At 39.3% G+C, this 16,028-nt stretch overlaps 1 protein-coding gene across 1 annotated transcript; it reads left to right on the top strand.

The window, feature by feature from the left end:
* The first annotated feature begins 721 nt into the window (after positions 1–721).
* si:dkey-191g9.7 (uncharacterized) lies at positions 722–7,539 on the top strand. Its single transcript, XM_067611076.1, has 2 exons — positions 722–808; positions 4,287–7,539. The coding sequence occupies exon 2, from the start codon at positions 4,294–4,296 to the stop codon at positions 5,863–5,865; it is 1,572 nt and encodes a 523-aa protein (XP_067467177.1). The 5' UTR covers positions 722–808; positions 4,287–4,293; the 3' UTR covers positions 5,866–7,539.
* The last annotated feature ends 8,489 nt before the right edge of the window (positions 7,540–16,028 follow it).

Raw genomic sequence — 16,028 nt, 5'->3', positions numbered from 1 at the left:
CTTCAGTTGAGTCAACCACAAACATGAGCAGTTCCCAGTTGATTTATTTTGGCTGTCTGCTGTCTCATTGCCACCTGAAAAAAAAAACCTAAACACAAGCCCAATGAGTATTGCAGTTTCCATAGCAACAGGAATAGTGATGGAGAGTGAGTGGGTGTTTGTGGGGGGGTGGCAGGGAGAGATAATGACAGAGAGTGCGAAAGTAAAGCAGTAACTGTGGTCAGAATGGAAATTAGTCTGTGTAAGTGAAGATGAAGAGGAAGAGTGGAGGGCAAAGAAAAAGATACTGAGACGGGGGCTGTTTTCTTTATTTTCTCTCTGGTGCACACATTCATTCATGCATCACCCCCTGCTCCCTTCTTCCCAGGTGGAGGGACAATGACGCTTGCTGCCTGACTATCTCCTCTCATTATCATTCCCCCTCCCCCTTCATCCGTCTTCCACTACAGCTGGATAAGCCAACCACTAACCAGCTCCTCTCTACGTTACAGAGCAGGGATTTGAAGATTGCATCCTCACATTTGTAATCAGATGCAGGGCAGGATTATCTCAAGGTCTCCTCCATCTTGTGCACAGCTGGGGGCTGCTGAGACAAAGGAGGGAGAGAAGAGCAGAGCAGAGACGTATCACAGGCAGCTCAGTGAATGAGTTAAAGATAGAGAGAGAGGGAGACGTCACCTGTGGATGTGAGGAGGAGGTGGAGGAAGATGAAGACTTTCTAAGAAACTGCAGCCATCACCCGACACATCTGAAAAGGGAGAGGAAAGACAGGAGGATAACCTCAGTGGCAAGCATTTCACTGTGAAAGGTAAACTGGTGGATTAAAAATGTTCACATTCTCTTTTCTCTTGGGGAATATGCCGATCTTATATATGTGTGCATGCGTGCATTACTGCATGTGTTCATGGGTGTGAGTCTGACTGTGATAAGGGTGTGCAGAAGGGTGTGTGTGTGTGATGTAGAAGTCTATGGTTCTAGTTCAAGTGGGTCCACCCTACTCCCTGAGATAATTTTAGCACCCAGAGAGACGCTGCACATTGTTTCCTCTTAAGGAGTCAGTACCTGCAGATTTCCCACGCCTGTTATCTTTGAGCTCACATGTGCCAGAATTGGGTAAGTCTAGATAAATCTAGAAAATTGTACATCAGGTTTTGAAGTTTAATTTGATCAAAGTAGTATGTGAAAAAGCTTAAATTATGATGGCTCGTTCTTAAATTTCAGAATTAACCCTCCGAGGCACTACATGCAGGGTCTTACACTGTTAGTACACACTGACTTGTTCCTGTCCAGATCCTGTGACTCGCTTCATGATGCTTTAAAACACCACACATATTAATAGACATAATGTGGATCCAGTCTCATGATCAGAATTGCCTGCCTCCCACTGTTTTTTAAAATAATCGTTCAACATTCTGGGAAATACACATATTTGCTTTCTCTCTAAGAGTGAGATGAGAAAATGGATATCAATCTCATATTTTTACTAAGTACAGAGCTGGAGTCAGGGTGTGGTTAGCCTAGCTTAGCATAATGACTGGAATCAGGGGGAAACTGCTAGCGTGGCTCTGTCCAAAGTTGTATCTCATTTGTTTAATCTGTACACCAACAGAAATGCAAGTTTTTGGTTTTAGGGGGAGTTACATGTTGGAACTATTTCTTGGTGAACAACAGCATTACGTAGTGACTGTGTGCAGCTTCCTGGAGTCTTGTCACCACACTGAAGTTGCTATCCTGCCTATACAGAGACCAAAACCGAAATCTGTGCTCGCCAACTATATTTGGCAACCCACACCATAACGAGCAATGTTGCATAGATGTGCTCGGCAAATGGATAAACTGTTTTTAATTATTGTTCAAGTAACCACAAACTGTCATTTTTACAATTCTGTTTGGGTTAGATAAATGAGACACAACATGTTAATCGGTGATTAGTGGTGGTGGTAGGTGTATCTTTGAATTTAAGACAGAGCCAGGTTAGCTAGTTTTTTTAGGGAGTTTTTCCTTATTCTAATTGAGGGTCTGAAGACAGAAGATGTTGTATTGCTGTACAGATTGAAAAGCCCCCTGAGGCAAATTTGTTATTTGTAATATTGGACCATTTAAATAAAATTTGACTTGACTGTTTTTTCCTTCCGCTCTTTATGCAATGTTAGGCTAACCACATCAAAAATGATGTAGCTTATTTTCCAAAATGTTTCTTTAAATTGGATTAAAATCCAGCAGATGTAGACAAAGAGCATGTGAAAATGAAACTAGGATTGATGTGTGTAGCCATTTTACAACTCTTGGCTGAGACTGAAATGGAGATGGATGAATGAATTTAGTCTGTTTTATTTTCCTCATCCGTGATTGTAGTGTGTCACAAAGGTGAATCTGAATTAAGGTTGAAGATTTTCCCGTTTGTATGAAATCATTACTTTGCATGTTGTAAATTATTTTAACTATTTCGACAGTGGAGAGATAACAGGAAATGAGGGGGGAGTGAAATGGAGAAGGGCATGTGACAACCCCTTAGCCACAATGGGCATCCCCTAATACTATTTTTAAATGAAAAAAACAATGTACAGAATCCATTAATCTTTTATTTTGGCAAATCCTCTGACCAGTTTAACATCTTAGAGTGGTTGTATAACCATTGGTGTAGTTCTGATCTGAGGTCAGTACTATGTGCAAAGATTTTGTCCTATTTGTTTGCAGTATGGGAGTGTTGTTCCCAGTAATAAGCAGGATCTCAATTCCCATACAGGCTTCAACCCTAATCTGAATTTGACTCTGAAGTGACCATGCCATCACAACTTTAACCTATTAATCAATGAACTCATCTTTTATCTTTAGGTTGGTGTAATTAGATCAGTGTGTCTGCTTCAGTTAGGTCAGCTGAAATTGCCTACTGCTCCCATTCAGAACTGTTTAAGAATTTATAATCATGTATTCAGTCTTGTTAAGTCCAACTGATTTTTCATATAACATATGAATGTTAGCATACTTCCCAGCATGCATTGTATTAGGGTTAAAATTTTGCAGAAAGCCTACTTTTTGCTAAATTTACATGACGGAGGCTTGTGTCCCAATGCCATTCTACATACTAATTGCATATGGTATATACTACATACTATTTGTTATAGTACATATATTTGCAGTTTTTGTATACAACAAAATCTAACATACTTAACCTTTTTATACTAATAGGGAAGAAAGACTTTTGCCTTTCGCAGACAGACATCAGTCAAACTGTGACTTTAGAATGTCACTGCCAATTAACATTTCAGAGAGAAGGAAACCGCCAATAGCAGATGGACCTGCCTTCACTAGTCAGGCTTCTTCACACAGACTTGTGCTTGAGGTTTGGTTACATGATATAAACTTCACCCAGTCTAATAATCAGACTTGCCCAGCCAACTAGTGGTGACAACATGTTTCAGCCATGCCCTGTAGCAGCAACATAGTACCATGCTACACCACAGCTGGGTGCAGTCACAATTCTCATAGAGGTCAGTGATGTTTCTTCTAAAATCTACTGTGGAGTTACTCTATAAAAACACTTATGCTTGTTTCACAGCAAGGCTGGATTACCAACAAAGAGGGAAACTGCCTCATGGCCCTAGACACCAAGGGTACCAACAAAGCCCCAGGTTCATTGTATGGAAATTGGTCATTTAAAAAAATAATAATAGTTTTGCTTGTGTCTGTGGGGATGTGAGCACAATATCAAGACATTATAAGGTCTCAAGGAGGTTTCTTCATTACTACCTAATCTTCAGGCCATTTCAGTTGATATTGTGCTTACATGGGACATATTCATTTGTGTTTCAATGAACTACCACACAGCAAGGCTGGGGCTATATAATATTCCAGAAAAGAAATACTGTACACAGTTCAGAGGCAGGAGGAGGAGGGGCCAAGCCGCTCATTTTTATCCCGGGGCCCCCTATCCCGGCCAGCTTCCACAGGCCAGCTTCTACAGACCAGTATGGGCGTTTATAGGGTTTACAGAAGAGCAGCCTTCTTTGAGTGGGGGGGCACATGATGGCATATATAGAATATGATTGGCGGTCAGAGAGAAAATCATGTCTGGTCTGGATTGACAGCCAGGGTAGCAAATAAAGAATTAGTGTTATTTTAGGAGTCTACCTGCCAGAGTTTAAATGTGTTGTTAATTATTGGTCAGTAATTTCTGTAGAAAGAATATATAGGAATTTCAGCTTGTCAGGTGGATAAAATACACCAAATTATAAAATGTCAGTTTTAATTTTTTATTTATTATAATGTTTTATTTGTTCTTAAAGGTCTTCCATGGCAGATACTGGGCATCCTGTGTCAGAGCTGTACCCACTGGGGGGAGCTGTTTCTTTGGAATCTACCCTCTCTGCTAAGCCCCTCTTTGACACCTCCAAGTGCTCTACGGAGGCAATAACATCTTCCAGGCTGGCAGAAGGACCAGGTTACACCTGCCTGGAGGACCCAAAAGAGGCTTTCAGTGAGATCTATAAAGAACTTTCAGTATTTTGTCCTGCCAGAGAAACTAACAGTGGCAGTCTGAGGGTCGGTCGAGAGCGTGGTGAACAGGAACAAAGCGCATCTGAACAAAGGGCTTCAAGCCGCCCCCATAGTCTGGCAGAGATGCATACACCCTCACACCCGCACCAGGGGAAAGTGGTGAATACAACCAATGACAACCCACAGACTGACAGGACAGTGCAGAGTATAAAACCAGCCTCCCTGCCTGTCCACAGGAGTCACTCAGACACTTTGCCTCTGGTTAACCAGGCAGCAGCCCCCCAGGCTCCAGAGAGCAAGACTTGTAGATTTGCTTACCATGCAGGAGATAAGAGTATCCAAGAAGATGAGAGTCACTCCATACTAGCCTGCAAACAGCCCATGCAGATGCAGCAGTGCAACATTATCACTACTATTTGCAGAGGGATGAACAATGGAGAAGGTGGACTACCCCTGCAGCCTCAGGACAGGTGTATCTGTATCTCTTCCCCCAAGACAGCAACCAAAGTGGAGGGTGTTGAAGAAAAGGGCCATCTTCCCCCTAATTGTGACAAGGCACTCTGCTATGGCTCTTATATCCATCATGCCAATTTTGAGGACACATTTGCCGCCTATTGCCACCCCCAGTCCATCCTGGCCCCCTCCCAGCTGCTGCCACACCTGGCAGATGTGGAGCCAAGCTGCAACATCCAGCATGCAGTGCCACCTCCTTCAGCCACAAACCACCTCATGCTGCCTCGCCTCATGTCCTCTGTCAGTGAGACAGGCCTGGATGCCAAACACCTGTTGCGGTGCTGCAACCTCAACTGCTCTTGGATCAGCTCGCTGCCCCCTGGCTCTGGGCCACAGTCCCTAAAACACCTTGATGGACAGGAGTGCTGCAGCATCAGCCATGTCAGAGCCACAACCCGAGACACAGGGACTATGACAGCCTGTAAAGAGCTGAGGGATGTTGGGGTGCAGACAGGACAGTCCGTCACACCACATGTGTTCCCCCAAATCTGTGTGGCAGAGGAGAGCAGGAGTGAGACCTCCTGCTGCCAGACTCTGCCCACTGATACTAATGGAGGAAAGAAACCGGGAGGTGCTCCCACGTCCCCTGTGAAAGAGGTGAAGTGGGATGCAGAAGGGATGACATGGGAGGTTTATGGGGCCTCTGTGGACCCTGAGGAGCTGGGTCTGGCCATCCAGAGACATCTGGAGCTGCAGATCAAGGAGACAGCAAGCCGTGCTGCCAAGCTTTCACGCCAGAACACCAACACCTCCCGCCACAGTGGGAACACTGGCTGTCAGAGAAAGAGGAGCAGGATGATGGGCTCCATCCGAACCCCGTCCTGCTGTGCTTGCAACACTACAGTTGTCGACTGACTGATCTGTTGACTGATGGACAGGAGAGAACCTGAACACTGTGTTCAGTAGCCAATATGGCTACTCATAGCCTCAGCCTCAAATGTCACCCAACTGACCACAAGGTCAGCTGAAGGTAGAATAATTTGCATTCTTCAAGAATGGCCTGCATACCAGAATCAATGGACAGCTTTTACGCAAAATCATGTATACATATTATAATAGAAGATTTATGCTATTATTATAAAAAGGGAAATCAAAAGAAAAAGTGCTGAGAGGGAAACTAATGATATAATGAACATATTTGTTCCTCTCTTGTCTATGGCTTAATATTGGTTTAATATTTCAACTATTGAATATATGATTCCTGCAGCTGTACACTGCCAGTGTTCTCAGAGGGCCATAGAAAAAGGGGGCCACATACAGATGTGTCTTCATAATAATCTACCTACAGGACATAAACACAATTAAAACCCTGTAAAGTGTGAAGCAATCTGATACAGTCTGAACAGTCCTGCAATAAATACTACTCTTGTAAAATTTACATTGAATGTGTGGGATGGGGAATAAAAGTAACCTAACCCATATCCCAATCTAATCCTAACCCTATCCTTTGACCAGTGGCTGGCCCTAATCCCAGACACCCCAGTCTACAGCCTCAAACACTGCCACAAAGCCAAATAATCAACACCCCTCTAATACAGTCACAACAAAAGTGGAACATTATGAGCACACAATGGCACATACATGGAGAAAGGGAATGAGTACCATGATAATATTGTAAGAAAAGTAACCATAACAGACAAATGAACTTGCATTTTACAACAATGGTGATAGATTGATCATGCAATTTGGAAAGGAGTTCTGTATCTTGTGGCCTCCAAAATCAATAATACTGTACTCATTGTATGTGTTTAGAGAATTTAGAGAACCCTAACTATGGAAATAAGATTGAGTGAAAGATTGTCTATTATGGGTAGTGCACGTGAGTGACTTGTTCAGCCTACATTTATTCCAGAAAGTCTGCAGAGAATCTGCAGATTCAGTAAGCATCATCTTATTCCCCTATGTATCCATTGCGTCATACTTTCCACTGTTCTGTATTTTTGTTTTTATTTAACCTTAAATAAATTATGTAGTCAGGCTTATGATAGGGTAATTTGGCTTTGTTATTTGAATTGTAGGTTATTTTCTTCAAGGTCAGTTATTTAATGTGTTAAAATGTGCTCAATTCAACATCTAAATATTTGATGCCTATTGGGTGTCCTAAAAAATGAAAAAAACTTCAATTCTAATTCATGTGTATTCATTTAAGTTTTCAAGGACATTTGAGTTTGATTTGAAATTGAGTACAATGGAAAAATGGGTTTCAGAATCAACTTCTTTGAAAATAGTTGGTTGCGTAATTTCTGTGGTACAATGTTCTGTTGTATCTCCTCTTTGTTATTTATTGCCACACTTTTTGTATTTCCTTGGTCCAAGCACAAATCTATTGTCATTTTTACCATACAGCATTCCCAACTTTCCTTGTTGCTTGTAAGTTACTATAAATCATTTTATCATTTTAAACGTGTTGTTTAATAATAGTAATAATAATAATAACAATAATAATAGTTAACAATAACAGTTCATACCTGTCACTTTTAAGACTCCATAAAAATGAATAATAAAGATAAAGAAAAAATGTACCAGAAAGGGCAGATGTTTTATACTGAACACTTTCAAACACTAAGGGTTTTGAAGCCATGATTGTCTAGAAAACTGAACCAACCAATAGATCCACCTCTAAACAACATGAAACCTTTTGTGGATCAATATGGAATCTGTAACTATTTACTAGGAAAATGCAAGGGTAACTGTTAAATATGTCAGTGGTAGATATTTCATCCTGTGAAATGGCACATTTCTATTTTCCATTCTACAATCATAGACAGATTAAAAATGGGAAAATGGTCTAAATAGAGGATTTATGGTTTCATCTGGTCTGAGTATGAATATTCAATGCTAATTCATCTGTTTGTGCTTTGTCATACGGGTGGCTGGTTTGCGATTTTAGGCCCTGTCATATAAATCAGGAGTTGAAAGCAATATAAATCAATTATTTTTGAAGATCGACTGTATCAGATTGCTTTTCAATTAATATATACTCAGTATAATGTTAATATTGAAATGTCCCATGAAGTTCCTTTTTTCTTATACTAGCATAATGATGGCAGGGCTAGATGGACAGCCTATCATCCATCCATGCTACACTTTCTTGCAATGTATCTCAGCAGCTGCTAGACAGATGATCATGAACCTAATAGGTGACCAACTTACCCTGTGTCTAGCACCAGCATTAGACCATAATTTCAACTTTTACACAAGAAATATCAAAATCTAATGGATAGATTACCATGAAATTTGCTAAACACACTGATGCTCCCATAGGGGATAAACTATTTGTGTTTGAGCAGTGATATCAAGGGTGAAACCTGGCTGATGGTATGTCACTCTTGTTTTTTTTAAGCTGATTCTCAGTGGTATTTCACTGCTGACTATGTGTACGTCACACAACTTTTCACCAACAGGTACAGTGTGAAACTGGTAGCTTATGCCATAACATGGCACTGGCCTACCAGTAGTATGGCTGTGGACAGTGGTATCTGTGGCACATGAGTGACGTGCTGTTTTTATGTGGGACACAGCAGTGACATACCATAAAATCAGCAGTGGCATATGCCAGTAGGAAGCAGTATATGCTGGTGGAGAGTTGTACATACAAGTAGAACATGAGTGGTATATACCAGTATAACAGCATACCATTAGTCACTTTTCAGCCATTGCTGAATTTTAATGGCCGCATGGTCTTTCCTCTAGTGCCACACACAGGTTTAACATAGCTAAATCATGATCTACAGTATCAGTCCAATACTTCAATATTTATTGTGTTGTGAAATGAACATTGCAGCCTCTAGGGGCACTAGCAGGGCTTTAATGTTATTCTTGAGTATAATATTTAATACACAAGTGAAAGTAATTGATGATGAAAGTATAGGTGACCTATGAATAGATCCAATAGTAATATTGCATTCTTCATTGAAAACAAAACATTTTTCAGTATCAGGTTTTTATAATCTAGATAAGAAGTAACAAACTCCACCATCTCACATGTCATGCAGCATACATCAGCTTATGAGTTGCTTAGTCAGGTATCAGAAACACCATGGAAATGCGAAAACATAATTTAGGTGGTAAGTAAATCAACTTGTTTGGTATACTTTGGTAGTTACACAGAGACAGAGGTGAAAGATTCATACAGGAAAGACAATGCTGATCCTGATGTGTCTAAAATATTATATTTCCACTGTGAAACACAGGCTGATAGTTTAATGAAGAATAAGACAGCAGATTGTCAGGCATTCTTGTTACTTGGTGAAAATCCAGGTTTTGAGGCTTTATGCTTTAACTTCAATTACTGTAAATGATTCCATGATTCTTTTTAATAGAAAAAACATACAACTCTGTGATAAATTAAACCTTTACAAAAACATTTAAACATATAGAGGTTAAGTTATCAAGTGGTTTCTAGTGGTTTCAGTATGCCTTAAGAACAGAAATTTGATTTCTTTCCTGTGAAATGTTAACATTTCTGGTGTTCTGTGTCTCACAAAAGCAACTATACTACATAATAATCATTTACAGATATTGCAATTTCAGACGGACTTATGAAATGGACACTGAATGTATTCTTCAGTAATTCTCACTTCTATTATTCATATTCTCTTTTTATCTGTTTCATCATGCATGGAGTTCAATTCATTGCCAAAGAATATGTGAAGTCAACAACTCTGTTGTTTTAGTTCAGTGCTAGGTCATTGACAACTAGTGGACTCACACACAGATTGTTTGCCTGAAGTTTAAATGGACCTTGTGAGATTTTGGGAAATCTGTTGACATTTTGAACAATCTTTTACCATATTCCCCAGAGTAAGAAGAGAAGATCGATGTCAGTTTCAGTTCTGTGTGCACAGAACAGAGATAGATAGGTCTAGGGTGTGTTTAGCCTAGCTAAACATAAAGAGACTGGAAGCAAGGGGAAACTACTGGCCTGTCCATCAAAAGAGAAAACAGTATGCCATATTGGGGTTGAAGTTGTGTCCTCTGTGGTACTCTCAACAAAACCAAAGTTGGTGGACCTATCCGTGTACAAGATACATAGATGAAAGTGATATTGATTGTAGGGAGAGGCTGATATATAATGTGCTCTATTTTGTGTAAACTCAAACTTGTATTAAATTACTTTATGAGTTTGTTATGTTATGTCATTAGGAAATATAGTCTGTGTCCACCAGTTGAGATGAAGGACGTGTATGAAATATGAGCAGTTTGGTGGAATCAAGCAAGAAGGCACTTCTATTCTGTATGCTCTTTTATTTCTGTTTCTCTGTATTGTGCTTTATACATTAAGGCTGGATTTGAAATGCAGCAGTACTTGATGTTGTTTTGTTTGTGTAGGCCCTCCATAATCAGATTTCAGGTTTCACACAGTATTTTATGCCAAATGTAGACTTTGTTAATTGAAAGTGTTGTTAAAATATTGTTGTGTATCAAAGAGGAATTTGCCCAAATCTTGATGCCAGCGATAAAATTACAGAACCTTTATGGTGATTCTGTCTTTGGTCAATTTTGGAGTGACTGTAAAGGTTAAAGTTTCTCAAACACTAAATTCAAACTATATAACTTGAAGGGGCAATAAAGTTCCTAAATTAGTTGACATGAAGAGTTAAATGCCATGATGACAGTCTTAATATGGGTAAGATACAAAGTTCATCTTTAACCTTGGACCTTTGGACCTTGGAAAAAGCTGTTGAAAAAATGAGCTCACCTCAAGGTCCATTTAATACCTGTTCTGGAACTTTTGATGATATCACATGATCTTCATCACCACATGGAGTTTGCCTAGTCGTCATGGAATTGAAGATGTTCAAAATACCATTTTTTTCTGGAAAATGAAGGGAGTTACTGCTTATTTGGCCTAAAGGTTTAGGTTCAATGTTAAATTGACTAACTTACTAACTATCTTGAGGTTGTTAATTCTAAATATTACAAAAACCTAATTGAGATTACATAACATTTTGAATACAATAGCTTCTTCTAAGTCCATGGATGTTTGATTTGATTTAATGTATTGATTGGGACAGTGTGCAGTTTTAAACATAAATGATGCACTGCACCAGAGTTAGCTTGAAGCTAATTTGCATCCATAATACCCCACAATCAAAACATACAACAGCACAACAACAAACTGTACAAAGCAAAAACAAAAAAAAACAAAACAAAACAAAAAACACACAGAACACACCATACCAAATAAAAAGCTATACACAACAGCACATCACATACACCCACAATGTCAATTAAAAATTAATAATGTAAACTAGGCTAAGTGGTCACACAGCCGATTCGTCTTGAATGTATTGATAGAACTACAGTTCTTCATATCATCAGGTAGGGCATTCCACTGAGTTGTGGTTTTCACAGAGAAAGCTGACTGCCCAAATGCAGTGTGACGAAATGGTATGGTACAATCTTGTATAAAGGATATTCTGGAGGATCTAATAGAACTTACTGAGCGAGTGTACACAAAGTCATAGTGGAGGAGAGGCCAAACCATTTAAAATGTTATAAACTAGGCACAAATTTGAGAATAATCTGAAATTGTCAAAGCTCAGTAAATTGTATTTCTCCAGTACCCTACAGTGATGGAAATGCATTGGCTTTTTGTCCATAGTTTTTAGAGTTTGTTTGTATAAGGACTCAAGGGGGTTTATGGCTGTTTCTCCAGCCTGCCCCCAACATGTGATGCAATAAGACATATGGGAAAGAATCATAGCATGCATAAATAGGCTGCATCCAAAGAGAGACAGTTTCTAATGTGTCTAAAATTTGCTAAGTTGTACTTTATGGTTTTAACTGTTTCTTAAAGTTCAAATTTGGATCCAGTGCCACACCAAGATATTTAAAATCAGTAACTATGTCAATTTTTTCACCTTTGATGAAAATATCAGCATTAGGAGGTTGTGCCATAGTTTTAGAGAAAAACATACATTTTGTCTTGTTTACATTTAGACTCAGACGTGACTGATCAAGCCAATGTGTGATCCTTTCCAATGCAACTGTTAGCTTAGCAGCAGCTAACTCAGCTGTTTTTGCATGTGTGTACACAACGGTGTCATCAACATACATTTGTAGTTCTACATCATGACACTGTTGAGGGAGATCATTAATATATAGGCTAAATAATAAGGGAACTAACACTGACCCTTGTGGAACACTGATTGTGCACTTCATGTTACCGGACAGTGTGTCACCAACTTTAACACATTGTATCCTATTGGATAAATATGAGGACATCCATGCCAGTGCTCTAGATGAGAAGTTAAATTTAGAGAGCTTCAATATTAAAACATCATGATTGACTGTGTAGAATGCTTTATGCAGATCTAAAGATACAGCACCAACTACTCCTCCTTTGTCAAGTCTTGTGCAAGGTAGCAGTTTCAGTGGAATGATTTGCTCTAAAGCCAAATTGCATAAAATGTAGACCAAAATTGCTTGTTTTAAGAAATGTTGTCAGTTGTTTAATGACAACTTTCTCAGTAACCTTTGAGAGTACTGGCAGTATACTTATTGGTCTGCAGTTAATGGCGTCAAGGTGGTCTCCAGATCGCCTAAAATAGGCGTGACAATAGCACATTTCCAGTCATCAGGAAAGGAGCTGTGTTTAAAAGACAAGTTAATTAAATGAGCAATAGGGGGAGTTAAAATATCTTTGTGTGATTTGACAAACATAGTGTCAAATTGGAAAGCATTTGTACATTTGGAGCTTTTTAAGGAGCTGATGATTTTGTTTACTTGTAACTTTCCTTTTCGTAAATGTTTTTCCTAACTCACATGCAGACTCAAAAAAAAAAAATTAAAGACAGAAGCAACAGTAAGATGATCTTCAATTAACTTTCCCTGTACTTTGAGTTTAAAATCTCCTAAAAAATTTGGATCTCTCCTTGTGAGATTATCAATGTTTTTCCAGATCAATTTACTGTTGCCTTTTGCCTCATTCAAAATATTGAGATAAAAACAAGATTTAGCTTCTCTTAGCTCTTGGATAACTTTGTTCCTTAAACCTTTATAAATCAGCATGTCAGTGTCTCTTCTAGTTTTAATTGCCTTCCTTAGTGCAGCATCTCTAGATTTCATTAGTTTCCACAAATTTTCATTAAACCACGGTAAATTGTTTTTATTTTTAGATTTTATCTGTATCCTCACATTAAATCTTTCCCTCACAGAGTTGATTTTGTGAGTAAAAGTATCACAGCCATAGTCCAGATCATCAGAGGATAGTACATCATCCCAGTTCAAGCTGTTAATTTCATTGATAAATTCTTCTTGCTTAGCTCCGGGTATGAATTGAAGGATCATTGTCTTAGTTGCTGTGGTCTTAAATCAACTTTTAGTCAGTTTTCTCGCTCATAGGGTTACGTTATGATCTGATGAGCCAGTGATTAAATTATAACTTTTGATTATTCTTTCTGGTTTGTTAGTAAATATCAGAACAATTTGTGTACTGGAGCAATTTGCATTTCCTAGTCGGGCCTTTTACCAGTTGTTCTAGTTGGAGTTTTAATCATTTTTAGTTTTTTCCTCTTAGTTTTGTCCTCCCAGTTCACATTAAAATCACCCATAATTAATAATTCTTTGTTGAGATTGCACTCTTTCAAGACTTCTGTGAGTTGATCGTAGAACGTGTCATCTGCAGAAGGGGGCCTATAGATACCTATGATGTTAAAAGACATTTGTTGGGATAACATTATTTTTTCCCAACATATTCTAACATGTTACCCGCATTATAAACCAATATCTATCCATAAATTTCTCCACAGTGGTCCCATTTCCATCTTTCATTCTGCTAACCACATGATAGACAGTGAATTAACAGTGTTATGAGCCTGTGTTTAATTCGGCGTGTATCTGATCCACCAACCTGTGCGTATTTTAGTGAGAAATTTAATTCTTGAAACAGTTTGCCTCTCATTCCCATCTTCTCCCACTAAAATAGCGCAGCTCCAATGGGGGCTGGGAGCGAGTTAAGGCAAAAAAAAATCCAAAATGTAAAGTTTATACACAAATACACTTTATCTTTTTGGATTGTATTGATGCCAAATTGACAAGGAGACTGTCGACACATGACACCCTCTTCTTAAAGGGAGTTTGGCATAGTATTTTGGCATAGTATGCAGGGAGCTTCAGTTTATCCTCACTTAAACCGAAGTTGTTCTGGTCCGCCATTTTGAAGGCTGTCCCAAGCATGGATGTATAAAGAGAACTGGATACAGCGTCTGAGGCGGGGCTCCGTTCATTCCTATGAAAGTTGCTCAGTGGCACATGAAGCAAAAAAAAATCGACTTCCTGGTATGAAAGTACCCGGATCTTCCACATTGTGCGGCCCATAGAGCATGAGCACTAGTGAGTTTCGCTGGCCGAGCGGGCTACTTCCGGTTTAGCCCTCCGGCTAACTTGAATGGGGATAAAACAATTCAATCATGCAGCTCTCTAGGCTTTTGAAATGTGATCGCACCGAATGGATTTAATTCTGATAGTGAGACAAGTCATTTCACGGGGGTTGTGACGCTCAAAAAAATATATCCGCTGATTTACAGGTGTCTCTTTCACAATGTAAGTCTATGGTCTTTTTGGGCCAGTGTGCATCACGTGACGTAATTACATGGTTTGGCCGCTATGTCAAATTTGCTTCAAAGCCTCGCGCTCTTCCTGTATACAGTTCTCTTTATACAGCCATGGTCCCAAGTCTCTTATTTCTGCTCCTAGGAGCTAGGAGCGAGGAGGGATCTCTGAGGAGCCATGAGTGAGGATACATGAGAGCAGCCTTCACGAAAGCTTCAAGGAAAGTTTTAAGCCTATTCTTAAACATAGAGAGGGTGTCTGCACCCCGGACTGAATCTGGAAGATGGTTCCACAGGAGAGGAGCCTGATAGCTGAAGGCTCTGCCTCCCATTCTACTTTTAAAGACTGTAGGAACCACCAGTAAGCCTGCATACTGGGAGCGCAGTGTTCTAGTGGGGTGATACAGTACTATGAGCTCTTCAAGATATGATGATGCCTGACCATTGAGGGCTTTGTAAGTTGGGAGAAGGATTTTAAATTCTAGTCTAGATTTTACAGGAAGCCAATGTAGCAAAGCTAAAATGGGAGAAATGTGATCTCTTTTTCTAGTTTTAGTCAGAACACGTGCAGCTGCATTCTGGACCAGCTGGAGAGTCTTTAGAGACTTGTTAGGGCAGCCTGATAATAAGGAATTGCAATAATCCAGCCTAGAAGTAACAAATGCGTGGACTAGTTTTTCGGCATCTTTTTGGGACAGGATGTGCCTGATTTTTGCGATATTACGTAAGTGAAAAAAGGCAGTCTTTGAAATTTGATTTATGTGGGAGTTAAAGGACATATCCTGATCAAAGATAACTCCCAGATTCCTTACGGTGGTGCTGGAGGCCAGGGTAATGCCTTCCAGAGTTGCTATATCATTAGATAATGTGTTGAAACGTATATATTCAACGTTTCTGTGGTTTGCAGAAATGTTCAATGCCAACGTTTTCTTCTGGAGATAGGGTTGATTCAGTTGCATGTGAGGCTGAAAATTCCTGAGCGTCGAGTTTTATGTGAGTTACATAATTTCAATTTTCCCTGAAACATTTAGCCTAATAAATAATTTCCAGTGTCAAAAGACACTCTAATCATATTCGGGGTTATTAAATAATTAATTCACAATCAGAATAAATACAGACTCAAATAATTAAGAAATTATATAAATGCATTCTTTGTACCCAATGTGTTTACAGACATAAGTTTAGGTAAATTGTATTCTAAATCAACACAGATGTTATCTGGTACACAGTGATTAGTGCTACTGTTCTTCACACTAACTCCACAATGTTTCTAGTAGTTTGCAATTTTCTGTTATGGAATAAGGCATTTTACACTATGAGTGAAGTTATGTGCACGGTTAGTTGCCTCCCTCCAGTATGAGTACGAGGGGGGTGCGCAGTGTTGATGGTGTGTTATGTTACTAATAAACAGCATTTTCATGTACCTATGCGTTGTATGGGGCGCGGGGACTGCTAAAAACC

This window comes from Thunnus thynnus, chromosome 14 (assembly GCF_963924715.1).
Source record: "Thunnus thynnus chromosome 14, fThuThy2.1, whole genome shotgun sequence".
Classification (NCBI taxonomy): Eukaryota; Metazoa; Chordata; class Actinopteri; order Scombriformes; family Scombridae; genus Thunnus; species Thunnus thynnus.
This window is presented reverse-complemented; position numbering and strand designations above follow the sequence as displayed.

Bases quoted from the DNA above. Each gene is read 5' to 3' on its own strand.
- si:dkey-191g9.7 (XM_067611076.1), top strand. From the start codon at position 4,294: ATGGCAGATACTGGGCATCCTGTGTCAGAGCTGTACCCACTGGGGGGA.